The 25,163-nt window shown below is 34.7% G+C and overlaps 1 protein-coding gene across 2 annotated transcripts in view; it reads right to left on the bottom strand.

Moving 5' to 3' along the window:
* Window positions 1-25,163, bottom strand: part of DPYD (dihydropyrimidine dehydrogenase) — a 798,071-nt gene that overhangs the window by 397,371 nt on the left and 375,537 nt on the right. For both annotated transcript variants that reach the window (XM_041748593.1, XM_041748594.1), the window contains one exon: window positions 11,001-11,185. In XM_041748593.1, coding sequence (XP_041604527.1) covers window positions 11,001-11,185 — 185 coding nt within the window. The remainder of the gene's footprint in view (window positions 1-11,000; window positions 11,186-25,163) is intronic.

Here is a 25,163-nt window from a genome sequence, read left to right as displayed (position 1 = left end):
AAGTCCTTTGCCTGGCAAGGAGATCTGCAACTATACCAATACTGGTAAACTAACCACCAAATTATAGCCTTTTCTCTTGCCTCACCCAGATTTCACAGGGGCTGCACACCCAAATAAATGCCTCTTGGCTACCCATTCATCTAACAGCTGGAAAGATGACACTTGACATTTGGAAACTTTCCTGTGAAGATTGCTGCAAGGCTTTCCCATTAGCTTCCTGGTGAGACTGTAAGGTCGAATAAGCTGCCTCAAAACCTGCAAAGGGTAACGGAAATGCTCTAATATTAAGCCTGTGCAATTTAAATTTCTAATTCTCAAATCATAGTTCTTCAGATATTGTAGAAACCACTAGTATATTTCAGGGCAAAAGAATGCCTTTGAAGATGTGAAATTAAAATGATATTTTAAGCAATGATAATGATAACAAGTGTCTTTAAAGTTGGCACTGAAGTTCTTCTAAGCAACAGAGACTTGGACATAGATAAGTTCTTCCAAGTTTGTTTCCTAAATCCCAGATTGTCATATTTTTAGCAACTGCTCATCTTTGTACAGATCAGTAATCTTTAATATGAGCCACAGTAGCTATCATTCTTTAGATTTTATTTTCACATCATAAAAATTATCAGAGATAGCTTTAAAATCCTTACAATCCGACGTGAATTCTTTTTGAAAATCAGTGAGCTTGATATAAAATAAAAATGTAAATATTCCATTATGAAGAAAATGCTGTGATCTTATAAATCTTTCAAGTATAAACATATGCGTTTGTCCTCTTTAGAAAGGTTAATTCCTTTAAAAGAGATCCCCAAATCAAAAAGTTTTAATAACCTGACTGTTCACTAAAGATATTAGAAAGACAAAATCCCTCACATAATCTCCAACCCTAAAAGTGGCAGAAGGTGAAAGATTTCATTTATTGATATGAATGCACATAATTCAATTAGCTTTATAGCAATGATCCTTTCGCACTGTGCTCGATTTTTAATTCCCCGTCTTCAAAGTGTCCTTACAATTTTCTATTCTTGTTTGTTAACTCAGTATTTCTCATGTGAAAGATTGACAAGAATGAATAGGCCTCTCTAAATGTTCAGTTATATGTCCAAATGTAGATAAAATTAATAATATGATTAAAAGGGAAAATGAAACATTTAAAAAATATATGCAGAAGGGCGCTGAAGAAACAGGAGACATAAATGATGTAACTTTCAATCTTGAATTAATCACCATCTGGGACTGAAATCACTTTTTAAAAGTCAATTTAGAGATGCTGAATTGTACCTCATTAGCAACAATGACAGATACGGATTCCTATGGATGTGCATCTCACGGCCTCAAATCACAAACCAACACAAGGGCAAGCCTAGCTCTCCTATGCCATTCCATCAACAAATCCACTAAAAGAAGTCTCAGCTCAAAAAAACGAAACAAAATAAAAAGCCCTGGAATACTTAGCAATGATTGGACTCCTCCTTTTTCTCCAAACTAAAATCACAACTACCATTTTGTACTCACTCAATGGTGAGACTATGCCATGAATCTCTCTCCAGTAGGTACTGAAATCACAAATTCATTTCACATAGCCTATTGAACTGCCATCAGATGATAATGACTTTCTGTCACTCCTGACCAGGGGCAGATTTGAACTAGTGACCAAGAGGTTAAAGGCTCTGTATCTCATTACCAATCTCCTGAGATACCTAGTTCCCTCAACAACTACTGATTCTTTTGCTCCTCAATCGAACCAAAAGAAAACACACAAAAACCTAAAGCAGGAGGAAAATAGGTCATCAACGCAAGGAATTTATAACAGTTTTGAAGAACTTTACAAACATCTATTTCAAAATGTGCCCATATACTATATACAGCTGAGTAGAACCACATCAACTGTTAGAGAACTTCATTATGACCTTCTTTAAAATATCATATAAGCTTCATTGTTTGCTGGAAAACACTGCAGAAAGCTAAAACTTAAAAGACAACTGTGCTCTGTGATCCTACAGTGTTAGGAAAGACATTTTAGAGTGAGTATGATGCCAGAATATTTATGTGTGTATCTCGTGTATATTTTCTAAGATATTTCTGCCACAAGAATTCATTCCAAGGGCGACTGACACGTTGGAAAGAACAACACAGATTCATGAATAAAATAATCAAAACAGTATCAGGTTCCTTAACATGGATACTTATCACAGGAATATGGCATGTTTAATAAAGGATAAAGTTTGAGGAAGAAACAAAAAGAATTGTCATTTGGGAAGATGCATGTAGGTAAACTCGGGTATAGAGTAAAACCACTGAAACTAAACGAAAAATGAAACACACACACACACACACACACAAACTTTTTGTTGTTGTTGAATGGTGGCAGCCAGTAAACAGTACTGGGTAACCATTCAATTTCAATTCAGTGACTCCTAAAGTCACTAGTAAACATAGCAACCAGAACTTTTTTTAATGTGTTTATTTTTTTTAAGAATTTATTTATTTGAGAGAGAGCATGAGCAGAGGGAGGGGCAGAGGGAGAAGAACAGTCAGATCCCCAGCTGCGCGGGGAGCCTGATGCCGGGCTCAGCCCCAGGACCCTGGGATCATGACCCACACCGAAGTCAGACACTTTACCGCCTGAGCCACCCAGGTGCTCTTACATATGTTTAACGTTCCAGTGTCTCCTTTCTTATCCTCTGCAGTTTATCATAGTGTTTGAATTTCACAAAAGAATTCTACTTGAAAGAAAAGTGGTCTTCTTTTCCCTTTCACTTCTTGCCTATATTTGAAGAATCCCTAATATAATTTCTTTCATTGAATTTCTATCTCTACCTATTCCTTCCATATTTATCTTTCCACTAATAACTCTTGTCTTTTGTCACTCAATATTTATCTGCAACATGTAAATTTAGTTAATCCCTTCCCCTACTAGTATTAAATACTGTGGTGTTTTAATGTTGCATCTAAAAGATAGTAAATTTAAAATAGAATTGTGAATCACAGAATAATGACATGGCTAAGGATTGCTCTACAGATGTAATAAAAACCGTAGGTTTTGAGATGATAATTTTCATATATTTGGACTAATTTTATTTGACAAAATGTCTCATGTTGGTAAGATCACCTTCTCAGAACTACCATGAATACTTCAGGGAAAATGAGCTTCTTATCTAGGATCAGAGTTTAGAAGCAGTTAGCCTGTATTCTATTTACAAGTTTGTTCTTAGTAGAGGACACGGCATGGAGAGATAATATATATAGCCTTTTTTTCCTCTACTGTTCATGGTTAAATTTGTTTGCATGTTAATTCTAAAACAAAGTACATGCCCAATTCTCTAAACAATTGTATCTTCATAAATTAGTGACATTTTTGTAAATTAATAATACCATTTTGTAAATATATTTTGTATTAAGACTTGTCTTTGGTAAAGAAGGACCTTAGGCACCGCACTATTTCCCTTAACGAGTTGGTTGCACCTAACAGACTCACTGGACTAATTTTTTCTCTCCTGTCTGTCTGTGAGATAAAGAGGAAGGATACGGAGTGCTGAATCTTTGTAATGAGTAGGGTACCCTGTGTGCCTATGAACTTTCTACTCCCCCCCTTGAGTTGTGTGCTTACTGAATCAGTGGTATGTCTCTCACCCATTTGTGTTTAAGAATGTAAATTAAAATTATATAAATTGAAGAACCATATGAATGCAAAAAGACGGGGTTGAGTCTGTGAAAAAAAAAAAAACAAGTTGAATATTTTCAAAAGATATAATCAAGGTGAGTTGCTAAAAGAGAAGTTGCTGTCACATTAGATGTGGATTAAACAAATAAAATGACTGACAGGCAATCAGACAAAAATCCAGGAACCTGCTCTGTGTTTCCTGAATATATGGGGCTCCACTTTAAAACACAAAACCAGAAGTTTTAGGCAGTATATTATAAATAAATACATAAGAAACATGATAGAGCTGTAACCATTAGATTAAAAAGAATGTGATCTGTTTTTTTTTAAAGAAAAATGAAAGGAGAAAATTTCTATGACATGCTTAACATATGTATGTATCCTTTTTATAATTCCCTATTTTAAATTTTCCAGATTAATCAACTAATTATTGATTTTTGAATCACAGACTAAGAGAACTTCTTTATAATCTTCTGTTTTTTAAATGAATGTTCTAGATTTAACCAATTCATTGTTAATGAATTTCTGGATTTACCTATATAATTAAAATGCCTCATCTTTATCCTTAATTAACAATTAAATTTAGGTCTTTAATTATATTGATTAAGTTGACTATCCCTCTCTTCTACTTCTCTGAAAGTTAGGAGATATGGAATGTTTATAATCTTAGAACTTTTCTAGTCACTTAATCATTCTGGTTGAGGTATATTTTAACCAGAACTAAGTTACACATAAGCTACAGCCTAGATTCACGATCTTCTCATTTCAGTTTCAAACTACAGAGGAACTCTCAGGTAAAGTTCGAATGCACTATTTCATTTTTAAATTTTAACACATTGTAGGGGAAGGTGTCTAGGGCTGCAAATGATTAGCAAGAAGAACAAGAATCCAGAGTTAAAAAGTATCAGGAAAGTAATTCAATCCAGGGGAAAATAATAAATATTTAATTTGAATAAATATGTTCAAATCCTGGCTTTGTTACTGACACCATACTTAACCTAGAATAGGTTTATCTTTTGAAACTTTTTTTAACAACTACGAAATAAAGATAATGATACCCATAGGGGTACTGGGTGGCTCAGACAGTTAAGCCTCCAACTCTTGACTTCGGCTCAGGGCATGATTTTAGGATTGTGAGATCCAGCCCTGCAGCAGGCTCTGAACTCAGTGTGGAATCTGCTTGAGATTCTCTCTCTCTCTCTATCTTTCTCTCTCTCTCTGCACCTCTCCCCTCATTTGCACACTGTCTCTCTCTCTCTGAAATAAATAAATAAAATGTTTTTTAAAAAAATTAAAAATAAAGATAATGATACCCATTGTAACCAAAACACACACAATGCATAATAGAGGCTAAACAAATAGTAGCTGCTATTATAATGATTGACAAGTAAATATAATAGCAAGGAGGGTAAAAATCAAGGAGCACTTCTTTCGTGAGTCTTTTCCAATTATTCTAGTCACCATTGATCTCTGCTCTTCGACTACTTTAGTATTTATTGGTTGTAGTAAATTTAGCTTTCCATTTTATCATGCCTGTTCTCTATTTCATCTGGGTAATCCTTGCATTCACACATTGCTAGAAGCACCTTTAGAGAAGAAAGGTTGATGGGTTCATGTGGTTAATTTCTTTTTTTCCTAGTACAGAACTTTTTATCTATCCACCTGTCCACATACATGCACACATGTGCACATACACACAGAGACATACATGTGCACTGGTTAAATAAATAAATCCACTGGAAAGATTCAAGAGGAAGTGCAAATAAATTTTAAAACTGATAGAAAATTTTTTTTTGTTTAGCTATAATCATTCTTCCAATTATATACTCTTTCTTTGGGTACACTGTCAAAATTATCTTAGATATTCAGTAATTCTTATTTAAGGAGAAGAAACAAATTCAAATATGCCTGGATTCCTACTAACATCATAGTATTAAAAACAACAAAGGTGAAGCCATATTGGATCATTCATTAGTAAAACTAAATAAAGACAAGTAAGTTTAATATTATAAAATAAAGGCTTTCAAGGAGGGAAATGTTGACAAATGGGGAAAATGTTTCTTTCTATATTAAAACAAAAGCTGGGCATCCCGGGTGGCTCAGCGGTTTAGCGCCACCTTCAGCCCAGGGCGAGATCCTGGAGACCTTTAAAAAAAGAACAATCTGACATTATCACTTCTTTTTTTTTTTAAGATTTTATTTATTTATTCATGAGAGACACAGAGAGAGAGCGGCAGAGACACAGGCAGAGGGAGAAGCAGGCTCCATGCAGGGAGCCCGACGTGGGACTCGATCCCAGGTCTCCAGGATCTCGCCCTGGGCTGACGGTTGGCGCTAAACCGCTGAGCCACCTGGGCCTCCCACACTATGAGTTCTTTATGCAAACAACTCCTACCACATTCCTGCTTCATTACAAACCCCAAATTGGAAGTCCAACACTGGGTATTCTTATCATGTTGTAACCGCAGTATCATTGCATCTTCTCTTCAATTTTTCCTACATATTCTCTCTATTTAGGGCCTTCACTAGCTCAGGATGCCTTCTGGGGAAATTTTAAAAAGCCACTGCACAGGTGCAAGTCTTACAGAGCAAGCAGATATAACCTTTGTGAAAATTCAAGGAAAGCACTCCTTCCTCTGAATAGAAGCCCCACAACAAAAGATACCACCGTTAGGTAAGTGGAGCTTGGTTAGGACTTCAGCCAGCTAGTACCCTGATCTGGGTTTCCCTGGGCAGGAAGCAAGCTATCCAGTTTTGCTAGCAGGCCCCTTTATGTTCCACCAGTTCAAATCACTCGGTTTGTCTTACCCTCCCTTTTGATTTGTATCTTGATTTTTGTGAAGCCTTTGCTGACTCCACATCCTGATACCCACATCCAGACAGAACCAATCATTATCTCTTCCATGCTACCCTGTACTTTTACATTTTTTGTTACTACACTTATTATATCGTATTAGCTGTAAGCTTACAATATACAGACTGTGAGATTAGTAATAGCAAGTTTCATGTTTTAATTTACATTTATAAACCTACTGATTAGTACCATCTAGAGATGAAAGCACTATTTTTAAAAAATTTATTGAATGAAAAAAATGAATGAATGAATGAATCCATGCATGAATGGATCCATACATGGACAGAGAAGTGAATATATATGGTTAAATAAATAAATAGCTAATTAAAATGCTTTCATAATTATTTACTTACCCCTAAAAAGATCATGTCCTGGAGTGAAGTAACTTGCCTCAGGTCACACAGTTGGAAAGTGCTGAATATGGGTTAAAATCAGGTCTGTTTAATTCAGAGCCCAAATTCCTCACTGCTATATTTTACCTCTCCTCATGTATTCACTTTGGTACACTCTCAAAGTCAAGTGTCTTGGGCCCAACAGCTGGTACTCAATAAATGGTAACTGATCAAATTAACTAATGAAATTTAAGTGAAACTCTCTTTAGACAACTACGGGAATTACTGAAATCCAAACCGGGATATCTTTAAATAATCACGATGTGTCTGAAAAAGCATATTACAAATAAATTCAAAATATACTATTGCAATGATCGTATGCATGAATTAATACTATAATGTGTATATTAAATCATTTTTAAAGTATACATCTAGTATTCCATTTCTCTCAAAACTAATGTAAAACATAAGACAAGCAGCGATAAAACCTTCATTCATGAATACACTCAGGCATTATAAAATTTTTCTTAACGAATGTTCCATCTGAAGCAAACATTATTTATTTACAGTGTTAATGAACTTTTATAACAAACTCATTAGTTTTCTTAACTCCTCTTTAAATTCCTTTAAAATGAATTATCTCATTTTACATATTTCTCCTATTTAATAGATGAATACACTGTTTATTTTGAAGGCATAACAACAAACAAGCATGGCCACTGGCTTGGGTAGAGACACATCAGTGGGCAGGCTTCAGTCACGGAAACCAGGTGCTACAGAGCACACAGGAGGAACATATTCCTGGAAGAGAAGGAAGCAAGATCTGAAGGACAAATAGGATCTAGACAGATGAAATGAGTGGAGTAGGGGAAAGGCCCAGATTCAGAAGAAATCTTGGTGTGTAGGGGAAATTCAAATTAGTATCACAAGCAAGATAAAGAGTTTAGGCTTCATCTTGAGTGTGAAGAAGAGCATCTAAGGGGCTTTATTTTATTTATTTATTTTCTGAAGGCTTTTAAATGAAGAAATTAGGATCAAACTTGTTCTCTAGAGAGATGACTCTGGTTGCAATATAGGCTCACTGGATTTGACAAGGGAAGAAGTGGTGGCAATTTTAAGAGGTGATAGACCAGGCCAGAACTAAGTTAACGACAGTGTGGAGAGAGAAAAATCTCACTTTGTCTATATGTTCCTTTTTGGTCTTATCACTGCTTAGCACTATGCAACCAATAGGTGGGAAAGTGGAAGTGTTGATTTTACATGACAGGGATTTTACCTGCCTTCCGTTTCTACTCCATCTTTAATGCAATTTAACACGTTGTTTGACATATCTGAAGCCTTCAGCAAAAAACAAAACTCTTCCTGGTCATGCATTTTTTCTTGTATATTTCAACACTACTGTTCCTCACAATGTGTATTTTTAAAGCACGTGCACTTTTCATTTCATCCTAAAAGTCTGTTTCTTTCCCTTTCTGAGTAGGTGGAAGCTAAATAAAATGATTGCTCATTTTTTTTCAGTACATATTTATTTGATCCAGGGAAGTAAACAAATAAAAAGAAAGTCAAAAGAAAAACACCCTTAGGAATCCTTTGGAATGATAAATGTGAAGTACTGCAGAACCACAATCATCACAAATATAGTAAATATTCTCTATATACTTTAATCTAAAAGCTAAAAATGGATTTAAATCTTTAGGAAAAAATTAACACAGGCTATTTTCCACTGTCTTTCACTCAGTTTTACCTTTCAAATCTCTTTAGCATCTTTGCCTTCCCACCATTTTCACTCCTGCAAACTGAATTCACGCATGCACTAGATTGCATCTGGCCTTCCACAAGAGCCTCTTCTCTTATCTCCTGATTCTACTTTCATCTCTTCAGGAAGTTAACAGACTGGTCAGTCTGTAAAACCAAATATTGTATTTGGCACTAAAAACAAGCCAATCAAAGTGCGCATATGAAAGAGTCTTTACAGAGATAGAATTGAGGAGTTATAAACAAGAGAGAGAGAGAGAAGAGGAAAATAAGATTTAGATAAATAGTTCCTAAGTAAAGATGTGTACAACAGTGTTCTTTTGTAATGAGAAAAGTATGTGTGTGTGTAAACACTCTAGTGTAAACCTTTCAACCATATATTCTTAAGAAATAGCTCTTATTCCAAGACTGTGTTGTTCCCTACTTCTCTCATAAACTTTCTTATTAATGTATTTCTGTTATATATAATATAGCAAATGTTATAATTTCCTGTGTTCAAGTGTTTGCTCTAATGCCATTACACAAAAATAAGAAGCTGTCAGGCCTATTTTGGTTTCAAAACTGACTTTGAAAACTGGATTCATCTGAGTAATCTAGAAGTCAGTAACCTAAAGTCTGAGGAACATTGATTTTGAGGCTTTGAAGTCAGTATCAAAAATGTTAAATGCTGGAGGCAGAACGGGTTTGGGAAAGCATGTTTAGTTCACTAGCAGTGAATCAGAAGTGCAGGTAACCAACTGACATCCAGTGAAGCAGAAATACACAACAAGCACAGGAGGGAAGGTCATCAATAGAGAGCTGGATCATAGAAGAACACAGATGGAAACACAGATGAGGGAGTCATGAAGAAGGTGCCACTGGGACCACTGAGAGTGCTGTGCCAAGAAGAGTAAAATGAGGAACTATAAACGTAGGATGATAAGCTTTGCAACAGAAAGAACAACAGGCCGAATTAGGAGTCCATCCCGGGCAGTTGAATTAAGCTCCTCTGTGTATTTCAGAGGCCATGGAGACTCCCCAAAGTACAGGTGCTAGAGACCCTAGAGCTGGAGCTACTACCTAGTTTTCTCCTTTGAGTTCCTGGGTTTCTGCCTTTTAAAATTGTATTGCTTTTCCCATTTTTCCCCAGCCTAGTCCCTTTTGAATTATGATGGATTTAAACGGCATTCTTAATTTTAGAATTGTCATCTCCACAAAACGTTGTTTCCTAAATCACACTTCTGTCTCTGTGCATCACCTATAAGCTGGTTACACCCATTTTTAGAGCCCTAGGGTACCACTCTATGGCCCAAACCACAACATTTCAAGCCCTAGTACTCCGAGATGCTGGGCTAAGCAGGGGATAAAGGTGAATGAATCAAACATAAAAAAATATGACATAATTGGTACGGCGTCTAGGCTCTACCTGGTAGGTAAGCAGTCCTGCACAGGTTACAGAAAAAAATAGGAGGACAACCAGAAAATACTAAATGGTCATGGCAAAGAGGAAGAAAAATATTCAAGGAAACATTAAAGACAAAGTGAATTTTGTAGGCAGGTGGGAAACAAAAGAAACTGAAAGAAAAGAGGCAGAGAAGCAGACAGCATGTTATGAATGGAGAGTCTCTCCCACATAGGAAAAAAGAAGAATTTTATTAATAAGAGTAAACTTTTCCAGAAACATTTTATATAAAGGAGATCACTGTATCTACATTTCATTAAATTGTAGAGCAAGAAGAAAACAAAGTATTATGTCAAAAAGTGAGGCAACTGAGATCTAGTAATTATGGCTTTTTCTCCCACAACCACCCAGTTACTGTAAGAGCATGTTCAACTTTATATCTTACCATTTTTACATTTTGCATTCATTTCATAAAACTGAAGAGTGAAAAATTACAGTTGAAATTTATAAAAAAATTTTTTTTTCAATTAGGTGCATATAATTCGGGAAATGGATAGGAACTCATCTAATTTGATGAGCACTGGGTGTTATTCTACATGTTGGCAAATTGAACACCAATAAAAAATAAATTTATAAAAAAAAAAGGAACTCATCTAATTCAAATGGACAGATGACATAGTCTTCTAGACTGTGTAAGATAATTAGAAATATAGATCTTACATACTGTCATATTGTGTACCATCTAGATTTGACAAATGGATTATCTATGTCTTTAAGCCATTGATAGATATTTTGAACAGAGCAAAAGTAATAACTTCATGGCATTGCCTGTAGAAATGCACACTGAATTTTTAATCAACTGAACAGTCCTGCTCTCCAGTCCATGTTAAAAAAAATGATAGCCAAGTAATATATATGTGATATACCATATATAAATGCTTGTATGAATGTGTAGCAAAATAAACGAAGCACATATACATTAGAAAAAATTAGTTAAAAGTGATGGCAAATGCCTACCTGTATATATTTGTGAATGTACCAAGAAGCTTGCTTTCCATCATTCACTGATTCCACTGTAGTATTAGCCACACCAACAATATCACCACCTGCAAACACCCATGGTTCACTGGTTTGCATAGTTTCTGGATCTACTTCTGGGAGATTCCATCTGTTGAATTTTAGAGGGCTCAAGGCTTCTTTTACTGGTAGGAAAAAAGTGAAAGGCAAGAGGCAATGAATAATCTGTGTACCACGTAACAATAATTTGAAAATTACGAAAAATTATGACTTAATTATTGTTTTAGGGATTCAAACAACTGTTTTTAATGAACCATGAAAGACGGAAAGTTAATGAAGTATCTGAGTTAACAATAATTTCAAAGGATACTGACTTAACCAATTTGAAGTATACCTCACATACAGGCATTAAAAACTTCAAATTTGGGCAATATTTCAGATCTGATATATACGTCTAGGAGTACAGATCCAAGAAGGAAAGTATAGCCCTTCAAATATTTTGATGTGTATAAAATCCATTTACATCCCTCTAAATGAATTTAAATGAATTTTCTTTTTTTAAAAACGATTTTTTATTTATTCATGAGAGACAGAGAGAGCAGAGACATAGGCAGAGGGAGATGCAGGCTCCCCATAGGGAGCCCAACGTGGGACTTGATCCCAGGGCCCCAGGATCATGCCCTGAGCTGCTGAAGGCAGATGTTCAACCGCTGAGCCACTTAGGCATCCCTAAAATGAATATTCTAAGATTTTATTTGTCCATTATTTTCACAAATATGATATTACTCATATGATCCTAAGCTTGTCCCTGTGTGTAACAGGTACAAGTTATATTGTGAATTTGGGTCAATGGCCAGTTTCTCCCTTTTCCCAGAAGTTTTATAAACAAAACAAAAGAAGGTCTTCTACATTTTCATTGAAATATTTGCACCGAGTATTAAGCAATGGACCTAGAATATAGCTACATTAGCCATCAGTTTCTGTTTATTTTATAAAAATCAACAAATGCAAACACTACCAATGGTTCCTTGTGGAAATTGCTTTGTAAAAGAATTTTAAATTATTTGCTGTACTCCAGTGAATCCAAATGTGTCATGAAACAAGAAAGAGTTCGAGTTCCTTTAAGAAAAATATCCAAACAAGTATCTTTGAGTAGACATATGATCCTGATATTTGGAAGAGATAAAAGAATGTAAGTTACAGAAAGGATTCATCAAGAGAAGAAGAGCATAAAGATAGTAGCATCATGTATAATGGAGCAAACTGAGCCAGTGTTTAGGATTAAATGTTTTCTCCAGGTATTCATGTCATGAATTTTAAGTACAACATCTCAGGACAAACTTATGGAGCTATTCTTTACTTTAATTGAAAAGAGAGTATAACAACTTAAATAGATTGTAAAATTTTGGAGCACAAAAGTTAGTTGTTAAATAGATTACTGAGTCAAGTTTAAAATAAAATAACCAAATGTAAAAAAAAATATTCTGAAACCTAAAACCATTTCTTCTAAACAATAATAGTAAAACAAGACATAAAAATAAAACGCCATTGTTTTCTACCTGGAACTACTGTTCCCCACAAATTATATGTTCCCCACAAAACTGTAGGTTCCATGAGAATGTGTTCATGTTGCTGGTCACTGTACCACAAAGCCTACTTACAGTACTCGGAGCATAGGAGACACTCAATTCAATGCATGAGTGAATGGATGAATGAGTGAATGAATGAATGAACAGATGGGTTAATGCTATTGTGCTCAGGTTTTTATCTAAAAATCTAATAGTGTTTATATCTCTGATGTGATTTCACCTTTCATCGAGAGTAAAATTAAATATTCATGTAATTATTTTCAATGCAGAATGGCATTTTGAGAAGATTTTTCTAATGTCTTTAAAGGTCACATGAAAAGACACCTTTATCATTTGTTCCCCATCGCCTAACAGATCATCACTACCATCTGTTGACAGTTACTTGAGTTGCAAAAAAGCCAATAGTAAGCATTGTTTGTCAATTCAACCTATTAGGATAATAATGGTAACTGGAACACACCACCATTGAATGGTTTTTATGTAATGGAGATAGAGACAGTAAAAAATAATTCTCCTGTAAGAAATGACCTTATTTGTCCAAGATTTTGATGCAACTTTGTTCTATATAGACAATTGAAATAAAGATTTTTAAATGAGTAGGAATCCAAAATTATTTCACCAGGAGGAGATCAAAGCCCTTTTATACGTTTTCCTCATGCTTTTTTACAGGGGTATCCTTGAAGGTTAGTACAGATTTCACTCTAAACTTGAGCAATGTAGGGATTATGCCTTAGTTATCTTTGATTTCCCACAGTAGCTATGAGAGTCAAAGACATATATACCGTGAAGTTATTGAAGCTTAAGCTCTCGGGTCTCTCATTTGCATGGTCCTCTTTTAAGGTTCTGTGCCTAAATTTGAGTTTGTAATTTTTTTTCTTTTTTATAAAGGAGTCCTCAAATTATATAAGCTTCAGGCATCACAAAACTTGACTTAACCCTGGAGTACTGTGTGTTAAACACAATAGGTGCTGACTAAATGCTTGCTGAATTAAACTGAAGTCCTTAAGTGATATGTTTTATAATTTCTAATGACTTAAAAAATGTAAATAGTATGATTTACTTTAATATTAGAGCTCCATCTCTAACTCAGTTAATAAGTAGTCAGGAGATGTTACTCTAAGTTTAATAAGTAAATCTTGCATTTCTTAAAATATTTAGCACCAACACCATAAGCCACCCTAGGAGCATTTATTTGTGAATTCAAAAGCACTATTCTATTCACGGGTCTTCCATTATGTATGCATTGTATGATTTTAGGCCCCTAAACATTCATACATACTCATGTTTACTTTTGAAAATATGCTCTTTCTTCAATATTTTATTCATTTATATCTTGAAGTCTTGGACCTGAATATTAACTGTTTTAATTATTTTATCATTTGTAATATCCAGCTAACCTCACTAATAATCAAACAACACTCTGACACTGTGTACCAAAAAAGAAAAGGATTTTTCGTTCATATTGAAAATTATCTCAGCCCCCTTTTAAAAACTATCTACTAAATTTCTCCCCCAATATTTCTAAAGGCCTTCAAGTTTAGCATGTCCATAGTTTCACTTAAAAAATAAATAGAAAAAACAATGAGGTCAAGCAATTGGTTGTGATATTAATATATTACAGCAAAGCTTACATTGATCAAAATGCAGATCATTTGTTTCCACTTTAATATCTAATATGTTGACTTGTCAATATCTACAAAGCATCTTTGGAAAAATAGAACATGGGCAATTAATATGAATATAAAAGAAATGCTACAGTAGGTAAAAAATGTTTTCTATCAGTGGCACTAAGCAGCTAATGCAAGTATGACTGTTCATTACAACTTGAACATCAAATGATTCGGATCATTTCCCTGTTGGCACAGTGGACTCAATATTTAAATATATGATCTATATGTGTCCATTTGTGTGTGTGTGTGTGTGTGTGTGTGTGTATATACATATATATATAAATTTCAACATTTATAATGAAATAGAGATAAAGGAAGGGGGATAATCCATTAACTTATTGAAACATCGGCTATGATTATGGATCCAAATAACACCTTTCATGATTTCAATGACTCTTGAGATATAGTAGTTATTTCTATAACCCTATTTTGTAAGCTCCAAAGTATTCAATTTAGAACTCAAATCAGGGATTAAGTGAAAAAAATGCATACATATTTTATGCATAATTTGTCAGAAAGAAGTTCATTTATTTAACTACATCTTATGAGGAAGACTTTCATCCTCCTCATCATTGTAACTATTCTTCTATAAACTCCTCACAGCTCACTTACATCTCTGCTGATACATTTAACTTGAAATACAATAAAATAAATCTCAGAAGCACATCTTCTGTTCTGCCTTTATCGAGCTTGGAAGGAGTGAAAGCATAAGTGGATGAAAAATGTATATTTACATTTGCAAACCAAATAACTGCTTGCCATTTCCTATGAAGTGTTAAATGAATATTAATAGAAGGATTGTATTTTTTCTTCCTTGTTTATAAAATAACAGGAGTGAGGGGAGAGGGATTTTCTGTTATGATATGCGCACTTTTCCCACGGATTTCCATGAGACTGCAGCATATGTCCCAGTAGCTCCTTGGTTGAACAGAAAAAGAACTTGAAAAAGAACCCTAAAACATGCTTATTCACAGTCTATATTATTCTGCAAATGGGAGAGAAATGTGTTAAGTGATATGGTGCCTGGAATTTTATGCAGTCTTTAAAAAGAACAAAAACATCCTTAATTCATACCAAACATTCAAGATTTATGTTAATTTTCTGCTTTAATTACTACTATGTTCGAATGAGCTTATTTAAAAAACAAAGACACTCTGAGGTAGCTTTAAAACAAGAAATGGTTTCGAAATAAGAACTTTTAGTCAATTTAATGTTATGCATGAAATGATTTTTTTATATAGACTTAATTGTATTGTGACACACAAGTTCTTCACTAAGCCACAGCTTAAAATTGCAGAAACCGTCCCTCAGGGACACATCACTAGCAGATGCAGATTGCCAAGGTCAATTAAACTGATGTAGCTGTGCTGTCATATACATAGAAGAGAAACCCACAAGCATATGACAAGTATATTTCTCAGTATTTATAAAAAGATGTCAAGAATGTTATATTTTAGTACATAAATATAAATTGATTCTGCATAAACAATAAAACAATACAACAGAAATCATAATGAAGAAGGATTATTGATATTCTTTTGGAGTGTTTTATATACTATAAAACAATGGGGGGCTAAAAAATTTCAACATTTATAATAAAATGATATCTTGAAAACGTGGATGAATTCATCTATACACTTGTTGTTTAATTTTGCATAACCTATTAGCCAATAGGACCGAAGCACAATGAAACAAAAAAGGCAAGCTGAGGTAATAATCTCAGTAATTCAGAGCTGAAAGCACAATCTCACCAAGAGCAAATTAATTCTAATTACAGGGCCAGGATATCAGAGTTCTGTCTCAACAAAATAATCTGGGGTAAAGAAGGGACAGATCCAAAGAATGCCTTCCACTAAGAATATCAAGTTTGGATGCCATGGACTTTTCTTCACATCTCCCTTCTGCCTCTAAGTATTTGAATCAATATGCAGTCCATTCACAGACACAATGGAACCCACAGTGGAGATTTATCATTGTCCTTCTGTAAACCTCTCAAATGTGAACCTTGATTGTGCATCTTCCCACTTCTCCAGGACCTCAAATATCATCTCTGACTCTCTTTAGAATATTGCATTTCTCATATTTCTTCTCTCATCTCATCTTCTATTTTGAAAAACTTTAGTTTTGGCATGGTTCTCTTTTCTCATTCTAACTTCCTCCTTTACCTAATTAGAGTAACTTACACTGATTGCTTACTTTCTTCACTACCCAAGTATGCTTTTTCTAAGCTGTCCCTCTAATGAAAATATGATCTCCATGGTTCCTAAATCCCATGACCTCAGTCCTCCTCCCTTCTGCCTTCCTGTAGCATCCAAGACTTCTATCGCATTAATTTTTATCTCTTTCTTGATTTGCAGAATGCTACTCTATTTAGGCTCTGTTTATCTTTAAATGGTCTGTCTTGGGCTTTGGCTCCTATTCATCTCATCTTCGTCTTCTCAACTCAAGTCATATGCCTTTAACTTCATTTCTATGAAAATGACTTTAGACACGACTTCAAGCTCTTTTATTCTGGCACGTTCAGATTCCAGTGTTGTTTCTGTACTGTTCCTTCCAAATCATCACATCCAAAGCCCAGTTTACAAACTTCTTCTGGGCCTTTCACTATTTCATGATTGATATTAGTAAGCTTGCTCTTTCATGTCTTCTACTCATTGTGATCATCATTTATACTTTTTCTCTTCTCCTCAAACTTTTGATGGACCAAGCTCCTTTCTCTTGCTTATATTTTTGTCAGAAGGACTTCCCTTATATTTCATAAAGAACATCAAATCTATTATATAAAACTCTCTGGTCATCCCATTGTCTAGAGGGTGGGGGGTAGGGGCAGAGGGAGAGAGAGGATCCACATCCAGCAGGCTCCACATCCACCATGGGCACAGAGCCACACCTGGGGCTCAACTGGAGGCTAAATCTCACAACCTGAGATCATGACCTGGGCTGAAATCAAAAGGATGATGCTTAACCAACTGAGCCACCCAGGTATCCTTTCTCCTTATTTATTAAAAAACAAACAAACAAACAAAAAACCTCTCTCTCGTAACAAAGGCCAGTCCTTCCACATGAGCCTTTGTCAGCATTCGGCATTTTGTTCCATAGATTATATATTCTATTATTCACCACTTCTTCTGAATTAAATGTTTCTTATAAGCAAATTAAATGTTTCTTATAAGGTAAAATGTAAGAGTACATAAATGTACAGTATTCTCAATTTTTAGGTCATTCTAGATCTGCATTTCCCTCTCAAAACTTCACTAAAACTCTTTTCACTAAGATGACTGATTAGCTCCAGGTTGCCACATCCAGCAACTCTCCTCAGTGATCACCTTGTTTCAGGACCAGGCTAAGGTGGAGTGAGGCACCCAATGAACAAAACTTATGAAGGTCCTTAGGCTCAGGACCTTAGGCTGAAGTACAGGTAGGCATTTCCTTATAAGGAGTTCTCTCAAACTCCTGCAAATATAACAGTTCAGCACCAAGTCGTTATATTAATGGTACACATGGAATTGGGAACCTGCTAAGATCAGGAAGTGATCTAAAAGGACAAAACAGAAAATCATGCCAATTTAAAAAATTAGAAAAAGAGCAAAATTTGCATTGTTGATTTCAAAATTTCCCAATTCAATGTTCTAATATAAAGATTCCATACAGGTGTGGCTCCCCTTTAAGAAAAATCCAACACAAAAACCTGTATCAACTAAAGAGATGAACTGATTATAGTAATTTGCAGTGATAATTTGATTAATAAAAGGATTTAATGAAGAAATATTAAGGACAGCAAGTTCTCCCAATAGATTTGATTTTCCAATTTGATTTATAGGCAATTTTTTCAGGGGGAAAAAAAACATTAACTGCATAAAGTGAAGTACACCTGTATAATAACAAACTTGCATTCAATTTATTCATAGCTTGTTAAGGGTAATTATGATTCCATAGAGGTAAATGATCAACTGATGACTAAAGCAAAGAACACCTTAAAAAAAGCCATTCGTATTTTTAAAAGGGAAGGTACATACGAGTTACACACAGCAACCACATGCTGGGAAAACCATTCTTCCATTTCACCAACACACCCACATCACAACAGAAGAACTTAATGTGCTAGATATACAAACAGTAACTAAAACTGCATGAACGGAACCAAGTACAACTCATTTCATAACATACTTTCATGTAACTATTTTTTAAAAAATTAAGGTAAGTTTTAAAATAGAAAATTAAATTATAATGCCTCCACTCAGGTATTTCCTCATATCCTACAGTTTATAATACAAAATAATACCTCTATACGGTTTCTAAAGCAATTTCTTGTATTTCAGAAATTATCCTATGAAATTAATTGTTTTGGTAAAATGTAAGAGTACATAAATGTACAGTATTCTCAATTTTTAGGTCATTCTAGATCTGCATTTCCCTCTCAAAACTTCACTAAAACTCTTTTCACTAAGATGACTGATTAGCTCCAGGTTGCCACATCCAGCAACTCTCCTCAGTGATCACCTTGTTTCAGGACCAGGCTAAGGTGGAGTGAGGCACCCAATGAACAAAACTTATGAAGGTCCTTAGGCTCAGGACCTTAGGCTGAAGTACAGGTAGGCATTTCACTTGTCTCACCCAAACTGTAGCAATGCCTTCCTCCATTTCTCAGCAATATTCAACAGATAACCACTTCCTCTTCATAAATGTCCCTTAGCTTGGCTTCAATGATACCACACTTTCTGATCTTCCACCTGCCTCCATGATCACTATTCAATCTCCACTATTGTTTTTTTTCTAGTCTCTTTTCTCAAAGGAGCTAGAGATAGATTTTTAAAATCTTGGCATAATCTTTGAATCTTCTCTTTCTAATGATCTCAACATCTAACCAATTACTATGTTCTGACAATTCACGCAAAGGAGATTCTCCTAGTTACTTCTTACTCCTCATTTTTATCATCCTCCCCTAATGAAGAACAGTAAGAAAAGCGATCAACATTTACTGAACCCTTGTATGAGGCAGGTACGGCTGTACATTTCCATATAATAATCTCATTTAGACCACAAAACAACTCTTTTAAGGTAGGTATTATCATCTTAAATATGGCCAAGGAATGGCAGAGCCAGCATTCGAATCCAATTATTTCTGACTCCAAACTCCTCCTTGCCACTGACCTTTGGTAGAAGGACAAGAAGAAGACAAGAATGAGTCAAAAATAGTCTCTTCAAATTTCACAATGGGGACCACTGGAATAGCTAAAATGAACCAGAGTGAGGTTTAGAGAGATAGCAAAGAATTCTAATTTTGACCAGCTTTACAGATAATAACCTCCAGGTCAACTCTTCCAATGAAAAATTATCTTTTCCCGTTTTGTTAAATTAACCATAACCACTTTTTGTTAAACTAGTCACTGTGTGACTTCATTTTAGTTACTTTGCGTCCACCACTCCTTGAGCTTAGGGACCATATATGAGTCAGTTCCTTCCTCAGCATCTTACACAAATTGGCACATAAGAGGAACTCAATAAATGTTATTTGTTGAAAAAATAGAGTAGTTGTCCATCCCATTTATTTAGCACTGACGTTATCCTGTCGTGATTATTTTTCTTGCAGATCATATTGCCACAATTACAGACTGTAATTACAGGACTGCAGAAAGGAAATCCAAATATTTTCCTTAAAAAAAAAATTTCCTAAAAAACTTCTATAGTGACAAACACACTGACTAGGGAAGAATATGTACTTGGTTATTTCTTTTGATTGATTTAACTATTCAATTTCTCTGCTATAGTTAAATAATGTTGTTTATATATGCTTGTAGAATTCAGGCAGTGGGAAAGTACAGATTTAATTTTCCTCCCCTCTATACTTAGAACAAGCTTAGGCTCCCCAAGTTAAATCCAAAAAAAAAAAAAAAAAAAGGATGTCAATAATAGCCTGTAGCAACTCCTTTTGTTTTACTTGTATTCTGCAGGGAGTCCTATTCTCATTTCCTAAACTGACCAACTAATCAATTAAGAATTAAAATTGTCCAAGCACTTCACCTTGATTTGCTTGTTTCTCTGCAATAATTCCATCTATTTAAAATCCTAAACTCCTTGAAGATTTGATTTCATTTTATCTGAAAGAGATCTCCACAAGGAGGTCAGTGTCCTTGAAGGAAATATATGGGGATTGTTTTCAAATTCTCTGTTGGATTCCCAAATGCTGTACTTTGATTTGCTTATTTATATTCAATGATGCCATCTACTTAAGGCTACAAACTCCTGGAAGGAATAGATCATCCTTTAATCTGATTTGGACCATAATCATCATAATTCTATGCACATTTGGGTGCTTAATACTTCTTGATAATTAGGAGTCAGTGAAAAAAGTAGAGAGGCTACTGAAATATTTTATATATACTCCCTAGTGAAAGAACCTTTTAAAATGCTGAATGATACCATCAAGTGATATAAATAATTAAAGAAAGGGATTAAGAAAAATGTTTAATATAAAATCCCCATTTACTGCATTTAAAGCATAAATAAAAACAAATAGAAAGCCAGTAGTAAATTATACTACTGGTGAAAACAATATTATTAAAATATAAGTGAATACTGAAAAATATTTTAATTAACAAAATAAATCAAATGGAAAAGATTCCCTAAATAGAGCTTTAAAAGTAAGTCTATGTGTGTTTGACTGCCATGACTAATTATGTATCCATGTAATGTGTGTTCAATTTGGGCTTATTTAAATAGCAGAAATGCTCATTAGCTGCAGTATATCTGTGAAGCTTCAGTAAACAGTTTAATGGTTTTTATGTTTAACCAATTTCATAAGTTCCCGTAATTTTAGCTTTAGCAGCTCATTAATGTTATTTTTTGATATCCATCTTACGACTTTTTTTCCCTTGTCAATCGGCTGTAGGCATACTTCAATGCAAACTAAAAACATACAGTAGAATATATTTTAAACAATTTTAGTACATAAGTAAATGCATAATTCAAAAATGTAGTTTCTTTATATAGAGCATGGGTTGTATTACCATGCAGTCAAGAAATATCTTTGGCATTGGCCAAGGTTATTGCCTTCAGAATGATAATAATGACAAACATTTACTGAGAATGCCTCCATGAATGCGTGGCTGGTTCTGACCTAGGCAACATATATATTGTGTTTGTGAATCCTCATAGAATATTTGTTGTTACAATTTTATAGTTAAGGAAACTGAGAGTGAGGTAAGTTACTCAAGTCACACTCTTAAGATCTGAACCTAACTACAAATTATCTACAGATGTACCAACAAGAAAAGCCTGGCAGTCTTCAGGGGGCATTTGGAGATATATACCTAGAACTCAGGAGAGAGCTCTGTACCTTGGGATTAGATGTAGGCATAAGAATGGATAAAGTTAATCAAAAACATAAATCCAGGTAAGAGTCAACCAGTTATTTTTTAAAGTGGCAGCAAGCACAACCTAAACTAAAGCCAGAAGGGAAATCATCAACATTTCATGAGACTCAAGGCATTTCTGAGCCACACAAGCCAAGAAGAGATAATTTCAAGAAACGTAAAATACAGGAGAAATGGAAGATAGGTAACTAGATTTGGTGACTTGAAGGTCAATGAGCAGTAAAAAGATGAGATCTGTAGATAAATGATGAGAGCAAAAGGCAACTAAAAGAGGTTAAGGACAGAGGACCTGCAAAGACAGCAAGGCAGTGCATATAGGACACTTTCAGGAGTTTAATAAAGATTGCATAGGAAAAAAAATAAGGTATTAGCTTGCATTCATTCATTCAATTAGCATTTATTTATTGTTTACCATCTTTAAACCCTGCTATAGGCACTATAGCCTTCTTAACATGGAAGGGGGTGTTATATGCTGAGGGAAATAAGAAGGAAGAGAGGTGCTTTAGATCTAGGGAGATGGAGGATCAAGGAGGGTTTTTTTAATGAGATGCCATCTGAGCTAAAACATGAAGGATAAGAAAAAGCCAGCATATGAAGACCTTGAGATAGATCTTTGTAGGCAGATGGAAACATTGCAGAGGCATTAGGGTGAGGTGAAGTTGATGCATTTGAGGAGTAGAAGGAAGGGAAGCTTTATGTGGGTGAAAGAAGCTAGGTAAGAGGTGAGGGGACCTGAGGGAAAAGTAGGGGCTTCATCAGAGATGGTTTTATAAGCTCTGAGAACTTTATTCTAAATAAAGTAGGAAACCACTGGAGGGTTTGGAGTAGGAGAATCACATGATATCATTTCTATTTTATAAGGGCTGATTCTGGTAGGATTATATGGAAACAAGAGGAAAAGCAAGATGACCACTTAAGAGGCTATCATCTTAATGCAAGTGAAAGTATCCAGCATCTGACCATTCCCTCAAGAGAAGTAAGATTTTCTGGCCTTCAAATGACAGTTTACATAAATGCCACTTTCATATGCTTTTGTCTTTACTGTGGGTTTTTTTGTAGGGACATTCTGAATAAAGCAATCATTTCATTCTATTCTAGTCATCGCAATATGGTCATCCCAATATTCACCCACCTCTTCATTCATTCATTCATTCATTCATTCATTCATTCATCCATTTTTCAGTGAATACTTGGGACTGTGGCTGGGAACTTTAGAAATATGAACAAACTACCCTATAGTCCTATTGTCAATATAATTTAAAGTATATAAGATATACAGGGAGAAGGAGGAGAAGAGCCAGAGCCAAAATGGACACACATATTTATATCTTCCCACTGTGTAGGAGGAAACATATTTAATCAGCATGCCCCTTTAGATTTCTAGTATCCACCAACTTTTGAATAAAATTCAGATACTTTAGCCTATACATTAAAAACACTTTGTGAATTAGCAATGTTATGTTTTTCCACCTTCATAGTTTCTCATTGTATACATTATGATCTAGTAACTACTCCATGTACATCTCTATCTATTCACTGTGATGAAATGTGCTTTCCCTGTTTTTGCTCTCTTAAGTCCCATCCTATCCTCACCTCCCCTACAGATGCCATTGGTTCCATAAAACCTTCTTTGATTCTTCCAGCTAGAGGTCATCTCTCCACCCTAAGTGCCACACTCATAGTTTTTCTGTTTCTCCTCATGTCACTTTCTATCTAATGGCATTTTTATTTCGGTGCATTTTTATTTCTCGCCCTCTATTAGACTGAAAACTCTTGTAGACAGAGACAATGTCAGGTGCAATTTTTGTGTACCCAGGACAGCCTAACAGAGAACCCGATATACTTAGCAAATACAGAATGAAAGAATGGGAAATAAGGTCCCACAGGCACGTAGGAGGGAAGATTAAAAGGGTGTCAAAATTAAATTGAGGTATTTGGTTTCAATCCCACCATCGGAGGGGTGGGAGTAATTTTAGATTCTAAAATTGAGTATGAGGATAATGCCATAATACTAGTGATGTAGAAGTTCATTTGGCAGCAGTGTGCAAATATAGGGGAAAATATTAGGCCATATTAAACCAAGTGATTTATCAATACATTTGGCAGAGGACATGGAAAATCACTGGATATTTTTTAAGCATATAGTACATAATAATCTTGACATTCTTTCATGCACTCATCTATAAAAATAAATGGCTAGTAAGTAAAGGTCCTCTGAAAACACTTAAAAGAGATTTGTAATTACTAAATATAAATATGGTTAGCATGAAGAAAAGATTGGCATTAGTCTGTATCAACATTGGGTGGGACCTCTGAATGGATGTTAATATTAAAACTGGCTTTCTCCTTTAGCAATGCCAGCAAATTTGGGATACTAAGTCCATTATATGTACATATTCCATTTGAATTGAGTAGCTTTCCATATTTGGGATATAGATATTAAATATGATTCAATGTAATTTTCCAACTTATACAATTAAAACTTACACTTTTACAGGTCAGTGACTTGCTTAACCAAAGACTATCTTAAATTAAGTACACAGTTATTTTTATTTTGTGCTTTGAGCCAAAAATAAATGCAAAGTAACTAACAAAATAATCTGCAATACAAAATACATATTACTAAGAGCATTAGTATAAAATATACATCATTACTTTATAATTTAACTAAATTTCACATCTTGATTTTACTTTGCACAGCACTTTTGGGTAGTAATATTTCATACATATATTAGGTTTCAGAATAAACTTTAATATACCATAGCCAACTAGTATTTAAAAGACAAATATAATAGGCCATGGTCAATAAAGCCCCCGACATCTATTACATTCACTATATGTTAAATAACACTGGCTATGTTTTATGATTTCTGTTCTCTGAAACAATTATGTTATTTTTCCATTTTCTACCTTCTTTCCCCAGCAAAAGTTGTTTCATGCCACTGCTCTACCTCTTGAATGTAATCTTTGATTTGATGGAAAACTACTGATTTATCCACTGTCTCCCTATAAGAATGCATATGATATCAACCACTGGTGAAACCTGGAAAATAAAGATAAGGGGAGGCTCTGAACAGAGCAATTCACTGGGGAGACAAACCTATTCCTATGCAGTTATTAGAGGGAAGTAAAATAATTACAGAAATATCATGTTGTACTTCAAATGGATGTCGAAGGCAGTTGTAAGTGATGTGATGTTGATTCTAAATCACTTTTAACACTGTTATCAGTCTGACCTCCTTCCTCATCACCTCCACCCTTTCAAAATAATTCCAAAGAAAAACTGTGCAAAGATTCTATTATTTTGGTGGGTTATTCTGCAGAAATGCCAGGACTTGCATTAAAATCCACCACTTCATCCTTACTTTCAGCCAGAAAAATATCTGACAATTAAGGCACTGTTTAAGAAAACATGTACGGTTTTCTACTGGGTTCCTGAGAATGCTTCTTTCCCAAAATATTTTTGAAAGCAAGACAGTGTAAAAGAAGAATAAAAGGAGTTCATTCTCATCCTGGGATGAGATATATTAC

This window comes from Vulpes lagopus, chromosome 3 (genome assembly GCF_018345385.1).
Source record: "Vulpes lagopus strain Blue_001 chromosome 3, ASM1834538v1, whole genome shotgun sequence".
Classification (NCBI taxonomy): domain Eukaryota; kingdom Metazoa; phylum Chordata; class Mammalia; order Carnivora; family Canidae; genus Vulpes; species Vulpes lagopus.
This window is presented reverse-complemented; position numbering and strand designations above follow the sequence as displayed.